The 20,654-nt window shown below is 42.5% G+C and overlaps 1 protein-coding gene across 5 annotated transcripts in view; it reads left to right on the plus strand.

Annotated features, from left to right (window-relative positions):
• The window catches only part of lrrc8c (leucine rich repeat containing 8 VRAC subunit C), an 82,787-nt gene that overhangs the window by 14,412 nt on the left and 47,721 nt on the right, over positions 1-20,654 (plus strand). For all 5 annotated transcript variants that reach the window (XM_072273394.1, XM_072273393.1, XM_072273396.1 and 2 more), the window contains one exon: positions 569-711. In XM_072273394.1, the coding sequence (XP_072129495.1) occupies positions 569-711 (143 nt within the window). The remainder of the gene's footprint in view (positions 1-568; positions 712-20,654) is intronic.

Raw genomic sequence — 20,654 nt, forward strand, 5'->3', positions numbered from 1 at the left:
GCTTAATTCAAATATGAAAATAGAAAATAAAATACAAATTATAAGTAGTATGTTTCTGTGTCTTAAAACAGAAACACTCAAAATCCTTAAACAGAAGTGGAAAACTTTTGGTGAGCCAGTGCTGGCAAACATTACAATTCTCACAGCACAACTTTTAAAAGTACAACATTTGCAACTGTATTGTTGCTTTTGCATTCTTAGAATTTTTCATAATCAACAGGGTACATCTGAAGGATTGTCACTATTGTAGTGCATGTTAATTTGTCCAAAATTCAACTGTATTCACAGTAACCGGCCCTTCTGGCTGCCCAATTATACCCATGTCACCAATTAACCCGCCAATCTGTATGTCTTTCGGGTGTGGGAGGAAACCAGGGCACCCTGAGGAAACCCATGCGGTTACGGGGCAAAGGTACAAACTCCTTTCAGATTGTGGTGGGAATTGAACCTGGGCTGCTGGGACTGTAATAGCATTACACTAATCGCTGCACTATGCTGCTGCACAAATATGTGTTCTCTTATGATTATACGTATTTTAATTGTTAAATCTTTAATTTTCTTCTGGCAGGAGCAATGATTCCAGTCACGGAGTTTAAGCAGTTCACCGACCATCAACCTGCGTTCAGAGTGCTGAAGCCATGGTGGGATGTTTTCACCGACTACATAGCCATCGCCATGCTGATGATTGGTGTATTTGGATGCACATTACAGGTAGGTCTAGTACCTTAAGCTGAGTAGCCACTTGTTCAAAGTTCAAAGTAAACTTATTGTTGAAATACACATATGTCACCATATACATACTACCCTGAGATCCATTTTCTTGAGGGCATTCACCATAGGTACAAACAAACACAATAGAATCAATGAAAAACTACTCACAAAGACAGACAAACAACCAATGTGCTAAAGACAAGCTATGCAAATCAAAAAATAATAATCATAAATAAGTAAGAAATAAGTCAAGTCAAGTCAAGTCACTTTTTATTGTCATTTCGACCATAACTGATGGTACAGTACACAGTAAAAACGAGACAACGTTTTTCAGGACCATGGTGCTACATCTTGAGAACATAAATTGTAACGTGAGTCCATAGGTTATGGAATCAATTTAGTGTTGAGGTTACCCACGCTGGTTCAGGAACCTGATGGTTGCAGGGTAATAACTGTTCATAAACCTGGTGATGTGGAACCTAGAGCTCCTCTGTATCCTTCCCAATGGCAGCAGTGTGATTTCTTTCCACGAAGGATGATTTTCATTGTTTTTTTAGCTAAAAGTGGGATGATTTTGGATCTGTAAGGACATGGTTTCCCAGCGAACAGCTATGAAGCATTTCTGAATAGTGTTAAAGACATCGACATCAGCGGTGAAAGGTGGCTGGAGGGAGGCTTGTGAGCAAATTTCCACCTCCTGCATTAGCCATTTTGATTTAGTAAATTCCTCACACTGATATCTGCAGAGATACCCAAAGCCCTCCCCTTTTATGAGTCCATAAGACATTGGAGCAGAATTAAGCCATTTGCCCCATTTGAGTCTGTGCCCCCATTCCATTGTGGCTGATTATATCCTTCAGTTGTGTTGCTGGCCCTATTTCCCTTACCGTGCCATGGAGGGGAATCTGTCCTGCTTACTGTCTGGTATGGGAATTACAAGGCATCTAACCACAAGACCCTATAAAAGTTGTGAGGACCGCTGAGAGATCATCGGGATCTCCTTTCCACCCATCAGAGGTATTTGTCAGGAGTGCTGCATTCGCAGGGCCTTCAGCATTATCAGTGATCCCTCCCATCCGTCCAACAATCTCTTTAACAGCTCCTTCCAACAGGCCCTCGAACGTGTGGGTTTCCTCCGGGTGCTCTGTTTTCCTTCCACTTTGCAAAGACGTACGGTTAGGCTTAGCGTGCTGTGGGCATGCTAAGTTGGCACCAGAAGTGTGGCGACACTTGGGGGCTGGACCTAGCACAATCCTCACTGATTTGATTTGATGCGACTGACCTATTTCACCGATGTACGTGTGACAAATAAAGGGAATCTTTAAAAACAGTTTCAGTGTGGAAAACCGCAGGCACAATTGCTAAGTCCTTTAGGTGATCATCCAGTCGGCCTTTAGTTTGCCCAGCGGGGAAATTAATTCAAACAAATGTAAGGAGCCCTGAACGTCAAAGAGGAGATGTTTCTGATTGATGCCCCCTTTTTCTTTTAATTTTCTTAAGTTTGCTGACATTGCTCCCTCTCTTTCACTCACTGTCATCAAGTTCAAACTCAAAGTTATTGTCATTTCAAACATATACACGTATACTACCAAAGGAAACAATGTTCCTCTGGACCAAGGTGCACAACACATTACACATAACTCACACACAACATATAAAGTAATGTTACCACAAAGAAATTAACAAATAATAAGGTGCATTTATGTCACAAGTTAAAAAGTAAACAGTGCCGCTTAATACCCGATGAGAGCTGGGTGGTAGCAGGGAGTTCAGTAGTCTCACAGCGTTGGAGAAAAAGCAGTTTCCCATCCTAACAGTTGTTGATCTAATGCTATGGTGCCTCCTGCCTGATGGTAGGAGGTCAAAGAGATTGTTGGACGGATGGGAGGGATCTTTGACAATGCCGAGGGCCCTGCGATGCTACGCTCCTGTTAGGTGTCTCAGATGGGTGAAGTAGAGCCCCCGACGATCCTCTCAGTTGTCCTGGCAATCCTTTGTAGGTGTTGCAGTCAGATGCCTTGCAACTTCTGTACCAGACAGTGATGCAGCTGGTCAGGACACTCAACGGTCCTCCTGTAAAAACTGGTTAGAATGCATGGCGCGGGGGACTTGGAAGAGCCTCGTTCACATCAATCTCTTCAGGAGGTGCTGTGCTTTCTCAACTAAAGAGGTGGTGTTGAGGGACCAGGTGAAATCGTTCGTTACGTGCACTCCCAGAAACTTGGTGCTCCTAATTCTCTCCTAGGAAGAGCCATTTATGTATAGTGAAACTGCACCTTTCTGAAGTCCACAGTCTTCTCTTTAGTCTTGTCCAAGGCATATACACAGAAAGGGAAATGCCATTCTGTAACAGAGGTTGTTTCAGAAATGGGCAGCTTCAACGTTTCCTCTAAGGTGTGTGCGTGTGTGTGCACGCACATAGCTTTTGCTACGAGCGCACAAAGGAATTTGGATTGCACGCAAAAGGCTGTCACCCTCTACCTCGTTGGCATGTTAATGGATTGTACACAATCACATTTCCTTTTCCAGTTTCTTATGCAGACTGTATTGACAACATGGAGTTTACCATGACTTGTTTGCAGATTTTAGAACTCATTTATTTATACTGTTTTTGCTGAAGAAATTATTGATTCACTCTGTCGAATTCCAGAGAAACAAAGGGTGTGAAGCACAAAGGAACTGCTAGTTCCTTTAAAGCAGAATCGCTCAATGAAACAGTGCAAACTGCTACATTGAAAGCTCATGAGGTCAAGAACGTGCAGCTACAAGTGTATTGTTGTGATGCAAAAGTTGCTGGAGAATTTGCAAGTAGGAAGAAGTGAAGTGATATTTGGATATTTGACTTTTTAAAGCGTCACTTAGCAAGCAAATCACATATGGACAGTGTGCAAAGGCTCTGGTGAGAAAATCCTTCATTACCTGCTACAGGCTTGCAAGGGTTAAAATGGTCAAACCCAGAGGAGATCAAAGCTCTTATTGACAGTGTTTTGCTAGCCGTTAAAATGAATACCTCTATGTATAAAATTCAGTGCACACAAATTGTTGTCACTGGGCAAAAAAATTGCACAGCTCAAGATTTTTGCACACACTGGTCATTACAAATTAGAGGGAACATTGGGCCATCAAGCATAGGAGAAGAATTAGGCCATTTCGTCTGTTTACTCATTGCCATTGATGTTGCCTGGCCTGCTGAGTTCCTCCAGCGTTTTGTGTGGGTGTTGCTTTAAATTTCCAATATCTGCAGATTTTCTCATGTTTGTGGCACTTTAGATGTTTTGTAATATGTATACTATGAATATTTAAAAAGAAAATTGAAACATTACATACTTTTGAATACTTACCAAGGAAGTCAGAATATAGCATTTTTCACATCAAACAAACACAAACCACAACTCACAACACAAGTAAATGATGTTAGACAGTCAAAGCAATTGACAGGCACAATGACTAGACAGTGCCAGTGTCCAGCAGACTAGTGGTTTATTAACAGTGAGCAACTGACTTCCATTCTGTGTTTGAAACTCTAAAATGTTTCAAAGTAAAGGTTGGTACATTTAATATTTAGAAAATTTATGGATTATGTTCATTAGCACATTAATCACAATTATAACATAGATTTCAACATTATATTAACAAATTCAAATCTTTGGTAACATAAATTCAAATTATATTAATGTTATTTAAAAAGAAAATTTCTCCTACATGGCAACAAAGGCTATGTGTGTGGAAGCATTGCAGTTACTGTGTGGCCTATGCACCTGCGCAGCCTAGAGGGAACAGTGAATTGGAGGTAAGGTTCACTCCACCTTGCAGGATAAGTAATGCCACCAATGATAGGTTGGCCCTTGAGAACGTCAGGTCTGATCGAAATGTCTGTGTTTGTTCGCACATAAAATGTTGGAGAAATTCAGCAGGTCAGACAGCAGCTATAGTCAGTGTTTCAGGCTAGAACTCTTCATCGGAACGCAGCCTGAACTGTTGACTTCTTATTCCTCTCTACAGATGCTGCCTGACTTGCTGAGTTCCTCTGGTATTTTGTGTGTGCTGATCTGGATTTCCAGCATCTGCAGCATCTCTTGTGTTTGTGTTTGTTTCATTTGTATCTCTATCCCAGTTCTGATGTAGAAACCCTGATGAAGGGTCTCAGCTTGAAATGTCGACTGTTTATTCCCATCCATAGATGCTGCCTGACCTGCTGACTTCCTGCAGCACATTATGTGATTTGCTCTACATTTCCAGCACCTGCAGTACCTCTGGTGTCCCTGACCTGAAGTGTTAATGGTTTCTCTTTCTGTGGACGCTGCCTGACCTGTTGAGTGTTTCTAGCATTTCTGCTTTTCATGTCATTGGGCAAACATGTTGGGGGCCAACAGCATACACACAACACAATTCACGTACTTCACAATTGCCAGATAACAATCTTGAATCTGCCTTCGTATGAAGAGTCCAAAAGCATCTTAATTGAACAGAAAGTCTGGGTGCAATGGGGAACAGGGGACTTAAAAAAATATGTAAAATAAAAGTACGGGGCAAGGTAATGGGACCATTCTTCCAGAGCTGGAAGTATCCATTGGGTTTCAAGACATCAAGTGATTCAAGATAAAGTATGAAACCAGATACACAAAAGCCAAACTGTCTGACTCAGCCCCTGTACATTTTGTACATTAACTACCCCTCATAGACCATCAAGCATAGGAGAAGAATTAGGCCATTTGGTCCATCAAGTGTTCTCTGTCATTGCACCATGGCTGATTAATTATCTCTGTCAACCCCATTTTCCTGCCTTCTCCCCACAACCTTTGATGCTCTGACTAATCAACAACCTTATCAACCTCCACTTTAAATATACCCAATGTACTTGGCCTCCACAGCCGTCCGTGGCAATAAATTCCACAGATTCACCACCTTCTGGCTAAAGAAATTCCCTCTCATCTCTGTTCTAAAGGGAAGTGTTTGTATTCTGAGTCTGTGCTCTCTGGTCCTAGACTCCCCCACTATAGGAAACATCCTCTCCATGTCCATTCTATCTAGCCATTTCAATATTCAACAGGTTTCAAAAATACACCCCCCCCCCACCATTTTTCTGAACTGCAGCTGATACAGGCTTGGAGTTACCAAGTGCTCCTCTTTAGTTCTTGGGATCATTCTCGCGAACCTCATCAGGACCCTTTCAAATACCAGAACATTCTTTCTTAGATAAGGGGGGCCAAAACTGTTCAGAATTCTCCAAGTACAGTCTGACCAATTCCTTTATATAGTCTGAGCATTACATCCTTGCTTTTATTTTCCAGTCCTCTCAAAATGAATGCTAGTATTGCATTGGCCTTCCTTGCGACCAACAATCCTTTATCCTTCAAGTGGCTTACCAGCATGCCCAGGGCTTCAGATACCCGTCTCTAGTGGGTCCGCTTAGTAAAATGTCATCTGTATATCAAGTAGAAATGCATTTACTTAAGGAGGCTTTAATATCAGCCTGTTACACAAGGTAGGGCTCTGAATGTACCCCAAGGCAATCTGGTGAAGGTGTACTGTCTGCCTACCCTTGAGAAGGTGAGTGGCTGAGTCCAGAACCAGAGGCCACAGTTTAAGAATAAGGGGTCGGCCATTTAGAACGGAGTTGAAGAAAAACTTTTTCACCCAGAGAGTGGTGGATATATGGAATGCTCTGCCCCAGGAGGCTGTGGAGGCCAAGTCTCTGGATGCTTTCAAAAAGATGGATAGAGCTCTTAAAGATAGCAGAATCAAAGGTTATGGGGGATAAGGCAGGAACTGGATACTGATTGTGGATGATCAGCCATGATCACAGTGACTGGCGGTGCTGGCTCGAAGGGCCGAATGGCCTACTCCTGCACCTATTGTCTGTTGTCTATAACTTGATCTTCTGACTCTGGCGACAGAGCATTGGAAAAGAATAGATTAGCCAGATCTGTTGGGGCGTGCCATTTCTTGTCTCCTTGTCAAAGTTCAAAGTAAATTTATTATCAAAATACATATATGTCACCCTATACTACCCTGAGATTCATTCTCATGCAGGCATTCACAGTAGATACAAAGAAACACAATAGAATCAATGAAAAACTGCTCACCTAACAAAGATGGACAAACAACCAATGTCCAAAAGTAGACTAACTGTGCAATTCCATTCAGAGCCGTGGTGAGTGAAGTTATCCGTGCTCGTTCAGGACCCTGTTAGTTGAAGGTCCCCGAGCTGTTCCTGAATCTGGTGGTGTGGATCCTGAGGCTCCTGTACTTCCTCCCCAATGTCAGCAGTGAGAAAAGAGCATGGCTTGGGTGGTCGGGGTCCTTGATGGACGCTGCTTTCTTGTGGCAGCCCTCCTTGTAGATGTACGCAATGGCATGAAGAGTTTTTCCTGTGATGGACCGGGCTGTAGCCACCACATTTTGAAGCCTTTTCCATTCAATGGTATTGGTGTTTTCATACCAGCCTGTGATGCAACCAGTCATGATACTCTCCACTGTGCATCCATAGAGGCTTGTCAAGGTTTGAGATGGCAAGCAAAATCTGTGCAAACTTCTTTTTAATAGCTCTTAAATGCTGGTCTTAGAATAGATCCTTTGGAATGATAACACCAAGGAATTCAATGTTACTGGCCCTCGGTGACTCTGTCTCCACTATGAAGTCCTATGTTCTGGAAAGCAATAGTTAATGGAGATGCATGTTTATTTAGCTGGTGATAATCTTCTGTTACCCTTCAACTATCATCCAGTTTCCTCACTGGCCAAACAGAACTGCTGTATTCTGAGGTTGCGTGCTTGAAAGTACCTTGTGTTAATAACTCCACTATGACGCCCAAGACCTCTGAGTGTTCTCCTGGTACCCGGTACCACTTTACGCAGATCACATTGCTAGATGACAGTATCATGAGAGGCTCCCACTTTGCTAACTGTACCATAATAGTTGCCTTTAAAATGCCAGATGTGACTTTGCCCAATTTAGGTCATTCAGCCCATCAAGTCTGCTCTACTATTCAATCATGGCTGATTTATTATCCCTCTCAAACCCAGTCTTCTGGCCTCTCCCTGTAACTCTTGATGCCCTGACTAGTCAAAATTCCAGCTAGTACAGAGAAGTAGCCCCTTTTTATCCCCTTCTAAGCCTCTACCCTCAGTCTAATCCATTCAGCTATGCACCATCTTACCTCTTGTGATTTTTTGGCCCGCAGACAATCTTAAACAGAAACAGTATGTTATGCAGTATAAAATTATAAAATAATATGAAAGTAAATAAATAATACTGAGAGCAAGTTGTGGAATCCTTGAAAGTGAGTCTGTAGTTTGTGGAATCAGATCGTTGTTGAGATGAGTGAAGTTATCCAAACTGGTTCAGGAGCTTGATGGCTGAAAGGTAGCGGCTGTTCCTGACTCTGGTGGGGTAGGGCCTGAGGCTCCTGTACCTCCTTCCGGATCGTAGTAACGATGTGCGAGTGTGGTCTGGATGGTGGGGGTCTTTGATGATGGATGCTGCTTTCCTGTTGCTCAGATGTGCTCAGTGGTGGGGAGTGCTTTGCCTGTGACAGATTGGACTGTGTCCACTATCTTCTGTGGGCTTTTCCGTACTTGGGCACTGGTATTACCATACCGGGCCATGATGCAACCAGACAGGATACTCTCCAGCGTACTTATACAGGTGTCCCCTGCTTTTCGAACGTTCGCTTTACGAAACCTCACTGTTATGAAAGACCTACATTAGTACCCTATTTTGGCTTTCAGAAGGTGTTTTCACTGTTACGAAAAAAAAATCAGCGCGCGATAAAAGACAGCGTGCGCGCCGAGCAGCCGCTCTCCCCCGGATTCGGAACTTCTTTGCTTTAACACATGCCTGTAAGCAGCCGTTTGCAAGATGAGTTCTATGGTATTGGAAAAGCCTGAAAGAGCTCGTAAGGGTGTTACACTTACGGTAAAACTAGACATAATTAAGCGTTTCAATCATGGTGAATGAAGTAAGGACAACGTGAGTTTGGCTTGTGGAAGCTGATGAACATGATGTTGAAGAGGTTTTGGCATCCCATTACCAAGGACTGACAGATGAAGAGCTGATGCAATTGGAAGAAAAAAGGATAACAATCGAAACCGAATGAGTAATGATAAAGTACGACTTTAATTTTGAAAGGGTACGTCGGTTTAGGAGATATTTGCAGGATGGTTTAAGTCCTTATTAAAGAACTGTTTGATAGAAAAATGCGCGAGGCTCAGCAGGCAAGCAAGCCTTCCACATCAGCCACAGCAGACAACGAACCTCGACCTTCGACATCGAGGCGGGTCAGAGATAGAAGAAGATGAGCTGCCTGCTCTGACACCCCAGTGTCCCACCACCCCAACCCCCAGGCCACGGACAGATACAGTACCAATTCGCGGAGAATGCAACGGTAGCTGGGAGGCACACAGCACATCTTTAAGAAAAAAGCGGAAATAAACATGCTAATTGATTAGGTGCCGCCGACACGTAATTGTCGGCCCAGATCAGAGATGATACAATCGGAAATCGGCACTGATCTGGGCCGACAATTACGTGTCAGGTGGCACCTAATTAACTTGCTTGTTTATTTCGGCTTGTTTCTTAAAGATGTGCTGTGTACCTCCCAGCTACCATTGCATTCCTGCATGCTTCGCAGCAATGGCAGCTCGGCAGCCTGGAGGGTGGGGGCCACTGCACCACCCAAACTCCGACGACTCAGTCTAACACACCATCATCAGTGTGCTCGGCAAGCTACCTTCCAGATTCCCGTAAGTGATACTACACTGTACATACATTATTTCTACTTTATATCAGCTGTGTATTTTTACGTGTTATTTGGTATGATTTGGCAGCTTCATAGCTTAAAGGTTACCGGAGAGAGTGTTCTTGGCAACAGTGCTTGCGTGAGATTTTCTGCCGACGGCGCTTGCGCGAGATTTTCGCTACGGAGAACAGTTCAGCAATGATTGTGGGAAAGTATTTCTACTTTATATAGGCTCTGTATTTATCATATCATTCCTGCTTTTACTATACGTTACTGTTATTTTAGGTTTTATGTGTTATTTGGCGTGATTAGGTAGGTTATTTTTGGGTCTGCGAACGCTCACAATTTTGTCCCATATAAATTAATGGTAATTGCTTCTTCGTTTTACGACATTTCGGCTTATGAACCGTTTCATAGTAACGATCTACCTTTGGATGGCTGGGGAAACCTGTACATAGAAATTTGTCGAAGTTTTAGATGGCATGATGAATGTGTTCAAACTTCTAAGAAAGTAGAGATGCTGCCATGCCTTCTTTGTGATAGCACTTAAGCACTGCTCCCAGGACAGATCCTCTGACATGGTAACACCTAGAAATTTGAAGTTAGTGCCCCTCTCCACCTCTGAACCCCTCTCAGTGCGCTTTTAAACCTTTCCTCTCTCAGTTTAAATCTACAGTGTGTCCTCCAGTTTTACACTCTCCTACCCTGGGATAAAGACTGTGACCATCAATCTTATCAACGCCTTACATGATTTTATTTATTTTATAAATCACCCCTCAGTTTCCTGTGCACCATGGAAATATTTCTCTTTGTGCAAATGGAATGAAGTTAAAAAGCTATGGAAGTCTTGCAGCTGTAGAAGGTGACCTGGATGGGAATGTAGATAGGCGGGTTAGTAAGTTTATAGAAACTTACTAACAGGGTGATTCGTTGGGGTGCCCTTTGAGAGATGGGTAGTGCAGTCTGATGTGACCAGAATGAACATTAAATTTTCCTGAATGCTATTGGTATCGCTTTGCTTTGGAAACTAAAGTAGAAAACCTTAGTTTATGAAAGAAGAACGACATGTAGCAAAGCAAATATAGCTGCTCCTCATTTAACGAAGGGCACTTTTGATGGCATCATTTCTGGTTTATCTGCCACCCTTGTGCCTCTCGTTGTCATTCTGAAGACATGTAGCCCTTTCATCCCCCGTCTCTTCAGCTCTTCTGCTGTTTGTTGTTTGTCTCTGATCCTGGAGACGTGCATGCCTCTCCTCCTCCGTCTCTTCTTCTCTCATCTTTTTTTGTCCTGACTGTTTGATCCTGGAGTCGTGCGGCCCTGGCCTCATCCAGTTCTTGTTCTCCCCCTCTTCTTGTCGCTTCCTGATGACATTTGGCGTCATCTCTTGACCATAATGTCCCTCTTCCTTTTCCACGGGGCAGAATTAGGCTCACCATTTTTTTTTACCCTAATGCTGGATAGAAGATATGAAGCAGTAACACCAAAGGATGCTGATTATTGTTGATGATGTGGTTGGCGCTCTCCTAAATGAATGTGATATAGTCACCGCTGTCCTTTGACTGCAGCAAAGGGTTTTATGGGTGTCTCGAAGTACATCATTACAATAAGATTTAATGGTCTCTTATTGATGGGTGGCAGTTAGATCTGTCCCAATCCTGCACATGCTGATGGTGATTAGCAGAATGTGACCTCTCGAAATAGAACTGCCCTGGCCTTTCGCTCCGGTAAGTGTGTGAGATAAGGGTAGTGCAGTCTGATGTGAGGGATAGTGTAGAAGACTGGCAAGGAATACAGGGGCATATAGATCAGTTGCAGATAGGGGTGGAGAAATGGCAGATGGAGATTAACTTGGCCAAATGTGAAGAGACAGTACACTGTTAAGGGCAAGATCCTTAACAGTGTTAATGAGCAGAAGGATCTTGAGGTTCAAGTTCCTGGCTCCCTGGAAGTGCCTACACAGGTTGATAGGGTGGTTAAGAAGGCATACAGCACGCTTGCCTTCATTGGTCAAGTTATTAAGTTCAAAAGTCAGGAAGTTATGCTTCAGCTTTATAAAACTCTAGTTAGGTCGCATCTAGAGTATTGCATGCAATTCTGGTTGCCCCATAATAGAAAGGGTGTTGAGGCTTTGGGGAGGATGCAGAAGAGGCTTACCAGCATTCTGCCTAGATTGGAGAGCATGTACAATAACGAGAGGTTGGACAGACTTGAGTTGTTTTCTCTGGTTACAGAGGCTGGGGGGAGATATGATTGAGGTTTATAAGATTATGAGAGGCTTGCTAGAGTAGACACGCATTATCTTTTTCCCAGAGTTGAAATGTCTAGTACCAGAGGGCATGCATTTAAGATGAGGGGGGTAGTTTCAAAGGAAATGTGAGGGGCAAGTTTCTTCTTACACAGAGAGTGGTGGACGCCTGGAATGTGCTCCCTGGTGGGGTGGTGATAGAGACAGAAACATTAGAGACTGCTAACAGACGTTTAGATAGGTACATGAATGTGAGGAAAATGGAAAGATACGGACATTGTGTAGGCAGAAGAGATTAGTTTGGTTGGCTACTTTATTACTAATTTAATTGGTTCAGCACAATATTGTGGACCAAAGGGCCTTTGCCTATGTTCTTTGAAACATGGGAGACTTGCAACTATATTCATCTTCAAATTCATTGATTAACTCAGGAGAAATAGCTGAGTAGGTTGGATACAGAACTCTGAGAAGATTTGACAAATTGATGCTGGGAGGATGTTTCTCATGGTGGGCAAATACAGAATACAGAACACAAAAGTGTATAATGGTGATAACAGAAGTAATTATTAGATCTACAGAGTAGTTTACAATGATTTGCCAATCTCCTGTACCATTGTGCTTTTATTATTCATTTATTTATGTCTCTCTCTCTTTAATCTCTCTCTAATCTCCCTTTTTCTAATCTGTCTCCACCTCTCTCTCTCTGTATCTCTCTCTAATCTGTCTATCTCTAACCTCTCTCTCTAATATGTATCTCTCTCTAATCTGTCTATCTCTAATCTATCTTTCTCTAATCTCTCTCTCCGTATCTCTCTAATCTTTTTTCTCTAATCTGTCTCTCTCTTTCTAATCTCTCTCATCTCTTCTAATCTTTCTCTCTCTCTAATCTGTCTATCTCTCTCATCTATCTTAATCTCTCTCATCTTTCTCTAATCTCTCTCTCCATATCTCTCTCTAATCTGTTTTCTCTAATCTGTCTCTCTCTTTCTAATCTCTCTCATCTCCTAATCTTTCTCTCTCTCTAATCTGTCTATCTCTCTCATTATCTCTCTCATCTCTCTCTCTAATCTGTCTATCTCTCTAATCTGTCTTCTATAATCTGTCTCTCTCTAATCTCTCTCTCTAATCTGTCTCTATCTCTCTCTACTCTGTCTATCTTTCTGTCTCTCTATATCTATTTCTCTCAGCTATCTCTGTCATTTATCTCTCTCATCTTTCTCTGTAATCTGTATCTTGCTCCAATCTCAGTTTGAATCTGAATCTGAATCAGAATCAGGTTTATTATCACTGACGTACTTTGTGAAATTTGTTGGTTTGTTAAAAAAAACTACCATACAATAGTGCAAAAAGAGAGCCAATTAGAGACGAGGGTTCAGGGACCATTCAGAAATTTGATGATGGAGGTGAAGCAGCTGTTCCTGAGTCATTGAGTGTGTGTCTCCAGGCTTCTGTATCACTTCCTAGATGGTAAAAATGAGAAGGAGGCATGTCCTGGATGGTGAGGATCCTTCATGATGGACACCAGCTGCATGAGGCACCCCCTGTTGAGGATGTCCTCGGGTGGAGAGGCTGGTGTCATGATGGAGCTGGTAGCGTGTACAACCCTCTGGCATCTCCATACCAGGCTGCAATGCAACCAGTCCGAATGCTCTCCACCGTACGTCTGTCAAAATTGCTAGATCTATTTATTTCAATTCTTTCCTGTCCATGAACTTTTCCGTACGTTACAGCCAATGCCATATACTCTCAGTTTGCATAATAATCTTGGAGGGGGAGTGCCAAGCCTTCTAAAAGTCCAATTGCAGCACTTTAGCTGATTCACCCTTATCTATTGTGCTGGTTAAAGCAAGAAACTGCAGCAATTGTTCAATACGGCCTACCCTTTTGTGTCCATAGTTACTCTAAATGCCCTTTTTCTAATATGTTGTCAACAAAGGAAGGTAAAAACAGGGCCATGCATGAGTCCCCTCAAGCCTGTTTTGTCATTCATTGAGAACATGACTGTACAGTAGCCTAACATCAAAACTCTCTAAAACAAGAGAAAATCTGCAGGTGCTGGAAACCAAAGCAATACACACAAAATGCTAGAGGAACTCAGAAGGCCAGGCAGCATCTAGAGATTGAAGGAGAGGGGTGGTGTTGCTAGTCAGGGAAAATGTCACAGCAATGCTCCATCTGAGCAGACTGAAGAACTCATCTCGTGAGGCTTTTTTGGGTGGAATTGGGGAATAAGAAAGGTATGACCAAGTTAATGGGATTATATTATAGACCACCCAACAGTTTAGAGGAACAAATTTGTAGAGAGATCACAGACTGTTGTAAGAAACATAAGGTTGTGATGTTAGGTGATTTTAACTTTCCTCAAATTGACTGGGACTCCCATACTGTAAAAGGTCGAGATGGGATACAGTTTGTCAAATGTGTTGAAGAAAGTTTCCTGAATCAGTACATAGAAATCCCAACGTGAGAGTGAGCAACACTTGATCTCCTGTTAGGGAATGAGACAGGGCGGGTGACAGAAGTTTGTGTAGGGGAAGACTTTGCATCTAGTGATCATAGTGCCATTAGTTTCAAGGTAATTATGGTAAACTCCTCAATCAGAAGCCACAAAAAATAAACTTCCGATTATTTTCTGTAACAAGTTTCCTGTCCTTTCTTGTCAACACAATCATACCTTCAGTACTAATCAACAAGCTTCAAAACCTGGGCCCCTGGACCTTCCTCTGCAACTGGATCCTTGACTTCCTCTTCTGGAGACCACAGTCAGTGCAGATCTGCAGAAATATCTTCTCACTGACAATCCCTCAAAGAAGCATGCTTAGCCCGCTGCTCTACTCTCTATACACCTGTGACTGCGTGGCCAGGCAGACCGCAAACAGTGTCTACAAACTCACTGATGACACAACTGTTGTCAGCAGATTCTCAGATGCTGATGGGGAGGCATACAAGGGTGAGAAAGATCAGCTGGTTGAGTGGTGTCGCAACAACAACCTCGCACTCAATGTCAGTAAGACCAAAGAACTGATTGTGGACTTCGAGAAGGGGAAGTTGAGGGAACACACACTAGTCCTCATGAAAGGGCTGAGCAGTTACAAAACAGGACAAGTGAACAAAACGTATCTGGGATCTTTTCCATTATAAGTAGAAGCATAGTTTCTGCCTTCAGCTTTCCGTGTACCTCATCGCCAGCTATGCACTGACTCATAGCTATTTATTGGCTTTTAGTAATACTTCTTTCCTTCCTTATGCGCATGGGCCACCAACAAGGTCTGTAGCTTCTAGGATGACTTAAAGCACAAAGTAGGAAGCTGATGTAACTTCCCCATCAGCAGAGTTTGCTAGTGTTTGTATTCTTCGAAATTGAACAGCTTGCTACACGCAGTTAGTCAAAAGGAAAGTAAAAAAATAGAATATTGGAAGATTCTTCGGGTCTTACACCAAGAGATTTTTAAAATCTTACATAAAAGCTTAGTTCTAATTTGAGTATCGTGTCCAGTGCTCAAATAAGCATGATACATAGTTGAGTGGTTAGTACAATTGCTCTATAGCACCAGTGATCACCGATCAGGATACCCACCTCAGCTGAGCCCTTTTCAAAGAGTCAAAGTTCATTTATTATCAAAGGATATATCAGTTACACAGCCTTGAGATTTGTCTGCATTTGCCCATATCCCTCTAAGACAGGGGTTCCCAACCTTCTTTGTGCCATGGATCCCTACAATTTACCGAGGGGTCCATAGACCCCAGGTTGGGAAACTCTGCTCTAAGCGTTTCCTGTCCATGTCGTTTTCCAATGTCTTTTACATGTCGTGATTCCTGCCTCAATTACTTTCTTTGGCATCTTATTACACATACACACCACACTCTGCGTGAAGAATTTGCCCCCGCCCCATTTAAATCTTTCCCATCTCACCTTAATTTTAATCTTATTTTTATAAAATTCTTTATGCTTTATGTTGTTTTGTTTTTTTTTGCTGTGCTAACACACCACAGCAAATTCCTAATACATCCCTGATCCTTCAGCCTATCATAAACACAAGAAACCCTGCAGATGCTGGAAATCCAGAGCAACACACACAAAATGCTGGAGGAACTCAACAAGTCAGGCAGTATCTATGGAAATGAATAGATAGTCAAAGTTTCGGGCCAAGACCCCTCATTAAGACTGGAAGGGAATGGGATCGATGCCTTTGCTTTCCGATTACATGTGCACAGAGACTACAGATGTTGGAATCCAGAGAAACTCAACAGGGGTCAAACAGCATCTGTGTGAGGAAATGAATTGTCAGTGTTTCCAGTCCAAACTCTGCTCATTTCCCTTTATAATGGACAATGAACGAGTGGCTGTAACTTGTATCTGGAAAGGTTAATGCTTAATAGGGCCTGAGGTAATTCAGAATACTCAAATATATCTGCCACATAAAACGATATAGGCAGTCTGTTCGGCCCCAGAAGTACATAAAACATAGAACAGTATAGGCCCTTCAGCCACAATGTTGTGCTGACATTTTAACTTACTGTGAGATCAGTTTAGCTCTTCCCTCCCACCATAGCCCTCCATTTTTCTGAGAGTATATTAAACGCCTCTAATGTATCTGCCACCACCACCACCAGGCTTGGCAGAGCATTCCATCCACCCACCACTTTTGACATACCCCCTGCACTTTCCTCTAGTCAGCTTAAAATCATGTCCCCTCTTATTATCCATTTCCGCTCTGGAAGACTTAATGGAAAGTAGAAGTGTCCATGTAAAAATTACAGTTCCATGAAGATCATGTGAGACTCTCTGTTGGTCAAAATTGACCATGGACATTGTGTTTGGCTGTCTACTTGATACGCAAGTTAGTACGCACTACGACTTGGAGAGCAAGCTGTTGCCTGTGCAACAGGCACCCCCTCTCCATGCAGCTGATGAATCCAAAGTAACAGCAGAGACAGATACACTGTGGCAACACACACAAAATGCTGGGGGAACTCAGCAGGCCAGGCAGCATCTATGGAAAAGAGTAAACAGTCAACGTTTCTGGCCGAGACCCTCCAGAAAGACTGGAGGGAAAAAGATATGGTCTGGCACCAGTGCCATTACAGGAGCTGCCACTCAGCGTTGAACTCACGTAGGACTTCCTTAGAGACTCCAGCTCTGGATTTTTCCTCAGGGTTGACTCACAAAGCGATGAGTGGGTGTAGCCGTAAGTCAGGCAATGGTTTGAGATCAGCAAGATCCCAATGCGCTTTACTGTCATTGAACTAGTTTTGACATGTAATCACTATTGTGATTCTGAAGCCTGTCATGAGTTTGCATTACTGTGGCTCGTGGTGTTGCTGTTTGTGATTTTTATAAATTACATGGGTGAGGAAGTGAAAGGGTGAGTTAGTAAGTTTGCAGATAACACAAAGTTTGAAGGTGCCGTGGACAGTGCAGAAGGTTGCTGTAGGTTACAACGGGACAGTGACAGGATGCAGAGCGGGGCTGAGAAGTGGCAGATGCAGTTCAATCTGGAAATGTGTGAAGTGATTCACTTTGGAAGGTCAAATATGAATGCAGATCCCTGAGACCGATGTCCACTGAACCCTCAAAGTTGCCACGGGCATTTGTAGGGTGGCTAAGAAGGCATAGGTGTGTTGGCTTTTATTAGTCAGGGGATTGAGTTCAAGAACTGTGAGGTAATATTTCAGCTCTATGGAACCGAGCTTGGACCAAATTTGGAATATTGTGCTCAGTTATGATCGTCTCATTATAGGAAGGGTGTGGAAGCTTTAGAGAGGAGGCAGAGGAGATTTACTAGGATGATACCTAACTAGAGAGTGTAACTTATGAGGTTAGACTGAGCAAGCTTATGAAGTGTAACCAAGTTCTATTTCCATAAATTGGCTCCATAACCCAGTGCCCTCAGAGAACAGAAGGCTACCTCACCGATACTTGTGCTAATGTAGGCGTTCAAACATATTCCCCACCATCCACCTACCCATCATCTCCCAGCTAGTACTCCTCCCCCTCCCGCTCCCCCCATTTTTGCATTCTGGCTTCTTCCCCTTTCCTTTCCAGTCCTGATGAAGCCTCTCAGCCTGAAACGTCAACTGTTCATTCCCCTCCATAGATGCTGCCTGTCTTGCTGAGTTCCTCCAGCATTTTGTGTGCGTTACTCAAGATTTCCAGCATCTGCAGAACCTCTGGTGAGCTTTCACGTTCTCTTCAGTCATGCTTCATTGCTGTGGTCCAGTGGATCAGTGGTCCTTTGTCACCATCTATTGCTCCTCTACTTCCGTAGTCCAAGGAACTTTTGCAAATATCTGTTATGGTCTTCTGGGAATGTTGCTGCTTTCTTGTGACTTTGGAATAATTAAAGTGCAGCTGAGCATTGGGAACACAGAGAGATCATAGGAACTATAAAATCCCACCCAAATCTACTGTACACTCAGTGGCCAGTTCATTAGCACCTCCTGTACCTAATAAGGTATCATGGAGTGTAAGTTCATGGTCTTTTGCTGCTATAGCTCTTCCACCTCAAGTGTTGATATGTTGTGTATTCAGAGAAGCTCTTCTGCACACCACTGTTGTAATGCGTGGTTATTTGAGTTACTGTCAGTTTGAACCAGTCTGGCCTTTCTCCTCTGACCTCTCTTATTAATGAGGCATTTTTGCCCACAGAATTGCCGCTCATTGGTTGATTTTTGTTTTTCGCACCATTGTCTGTAAACTGTGAGTGAAAATCCCAACAGTTCAGCAGTTTCTGAGATACTCAAACCACCCCATCTGACACCAACAATTATTCCATGGTCAAAGTCATTTGGACATTCCTTCCCCATTCTGATGTTTGGTCTGAACAACAAATTAACCTCTTAACCATGTCTGCATGCTTTTATGCATTGAGTTACTGCCAACTGATTGACTGGTTAGATATTTGTGTTAATAGGCATGTGTACAGGTGTACCTAATAAAGTGGCCACAGAGTATATATCAGGAGAAAGATGCACACACACTGATGTCCAATGACTCCCCCTGGTGGATGGATGCCTCACACTGTCAGTCCTTGCAGGGCAGTTTCCAGTCAGAATCAGAATCAGGTTTATTATCACAGGCATGTGACGTGAAATTTGTTAACAGCAGCAGTAGTTCAATGCAATACATAACCTAGCAGAGAGAGAAAAATAATAATAATAAGTAAAATAAAACATAATAAATAAACAAGTAAATCAATTACGTATATTGAATAGATTATTGAAAAATGTGCAAAAACAGAAATGCTGTATATTAAAAAAGTGAGGTAGAGTCCAAAGCTTTAAAGTCCATTTAGGAATCGGATGGCAGAGGAGAAGGAGCTGTTCCTGAATCGCTGAGTGTGTGCCTTCAGGCTTCTGTACCTCCTACTTGATGGTAAAAGTGAGAAAAGTACATGCCCTGGGTGCTGGAGGTCCTTAATAATGCATGCTGCCTTTCTGAGACACCGCTCCCTAAAGATGTCCTGGGTGCTTTGTAGGCTAGTGCCCAAGATGGAGCTGACTAGATTTACAACCTTCTGCAGCTTCTTTCGGTCCTGTGCAGTAGCCCCTCCATACCAGACAGTGATGCAGCCTGTCAGAATGCTCTCCATGGTATAACTATAGAAGTTTTTGAGCGTATTTGTTGATGTGCCAAATCTCTTCAAACTCCTAATAAAGTATAGCCACTGTCTTGCCTCCTTTATGACTACATCGATCTGCTGGGATCAGGTTAGATCCTCAGAGATCTTGACGCCCAGGAACTTGAAGCTACTCACTCTCTTCACTTCTGATCCCTCTATGAGGATTGGTATGTGTTCCATCGACGTACCCTTCCTAAAGTGTACTGATTCTCTCTTGGGGAAGAGTTCCACAGAAGACAGGCTTACAGATATTGACTTACATGGGTGTGGATCCCACAGAGACTAACTCTCATGTCTCTATATTTGCCCCAAAATAGAATCCGTTAATTGCTCTTTAACAAGCGTAACGTAAAGCAACAACATATTGTACCCCACAAATGGTAACAGCAATAGTAATATAATGAGACATGTCATTTGGACGTTGCGTGGTGTTTGAAATAACAAAATATTAAAACAAAAACTTCACACTTTCTTCTTCCCCCAGGCAATTAATCTGATCAGCCATTCTGGTTAGTTCCCCCCACTCCTTCTACAAATTACCATGTCACTACACTGCACTGTAAACACTTTAAACCACTTTTTATAAATGGTTTACATTTTAAATCATGTTGGTGTTAATGTATCTATGCACTTTCGTTCCATATCTGTATTTTAACCTCTAACTTATTTTTTATATTATTCTTTATAATTGTTGGATGTTGCATTTCACATTCTGACCAACACACCACAACAAATTCCTAATACATGTAAATGTGTATGGCAAATAAAGATGATTCTTAATATCAATATCAAAATTTTATATAATTATACTTGGATTTAATTATTAATTCATTCGTTAATAGCAATCCTTGAAGCACTTTAGATGCCTGTAACTAATAGCACAATAATGTAAGCATTCAATTCTTTGAATATTCACTCAGTTTATTTACCGTTAAATAGTTTTTGAGTTTGTTGATTGAATGCTTTGAGCAGTTGTGGGTCTAGTTGTTTACAGAGCGGGATGCGCTGCCATCTTGTGGTCACTATCAGAATTGTTGAGACGCATTTGGGGGTGGAAGGCATTTCATTGAAGCCTTTCAAATATTCAAAGGCCTAGATAGAGTGGTTATAGAAAGCATGTTTCCTGTCGTGGGGGAGTCTTGGTCGAGAGGCACAGATTCAGAATGAAAGGACGTACCTTTAGAGCAGAGTTGAGGTGGAATTTCTTTAGCCAGAGGGTATTGAATCTGTGGAATTCATTACCACAGACGTCTGTGGAGGTCAAATCATTGGGTATTTTTAAAGTGGAGGTTTGGTGGGTTCTTGATTAATAAGGGTGTCAAAGGTTATGGG

Source organism: Mobula birostris, chromosome 12 (genome assembly GCF_030028105.1).
Source record: "Mobula birostris isolate sMobBir1 chromosome 12, sMobBir1.hap1, whole genome shotgun sequence".
NCBI lineage: Eukaryota > Metazoa > Chordata > Chondrichthyes > Myliobatiformes > Myliobatidae > Mobula > Mobula birostris.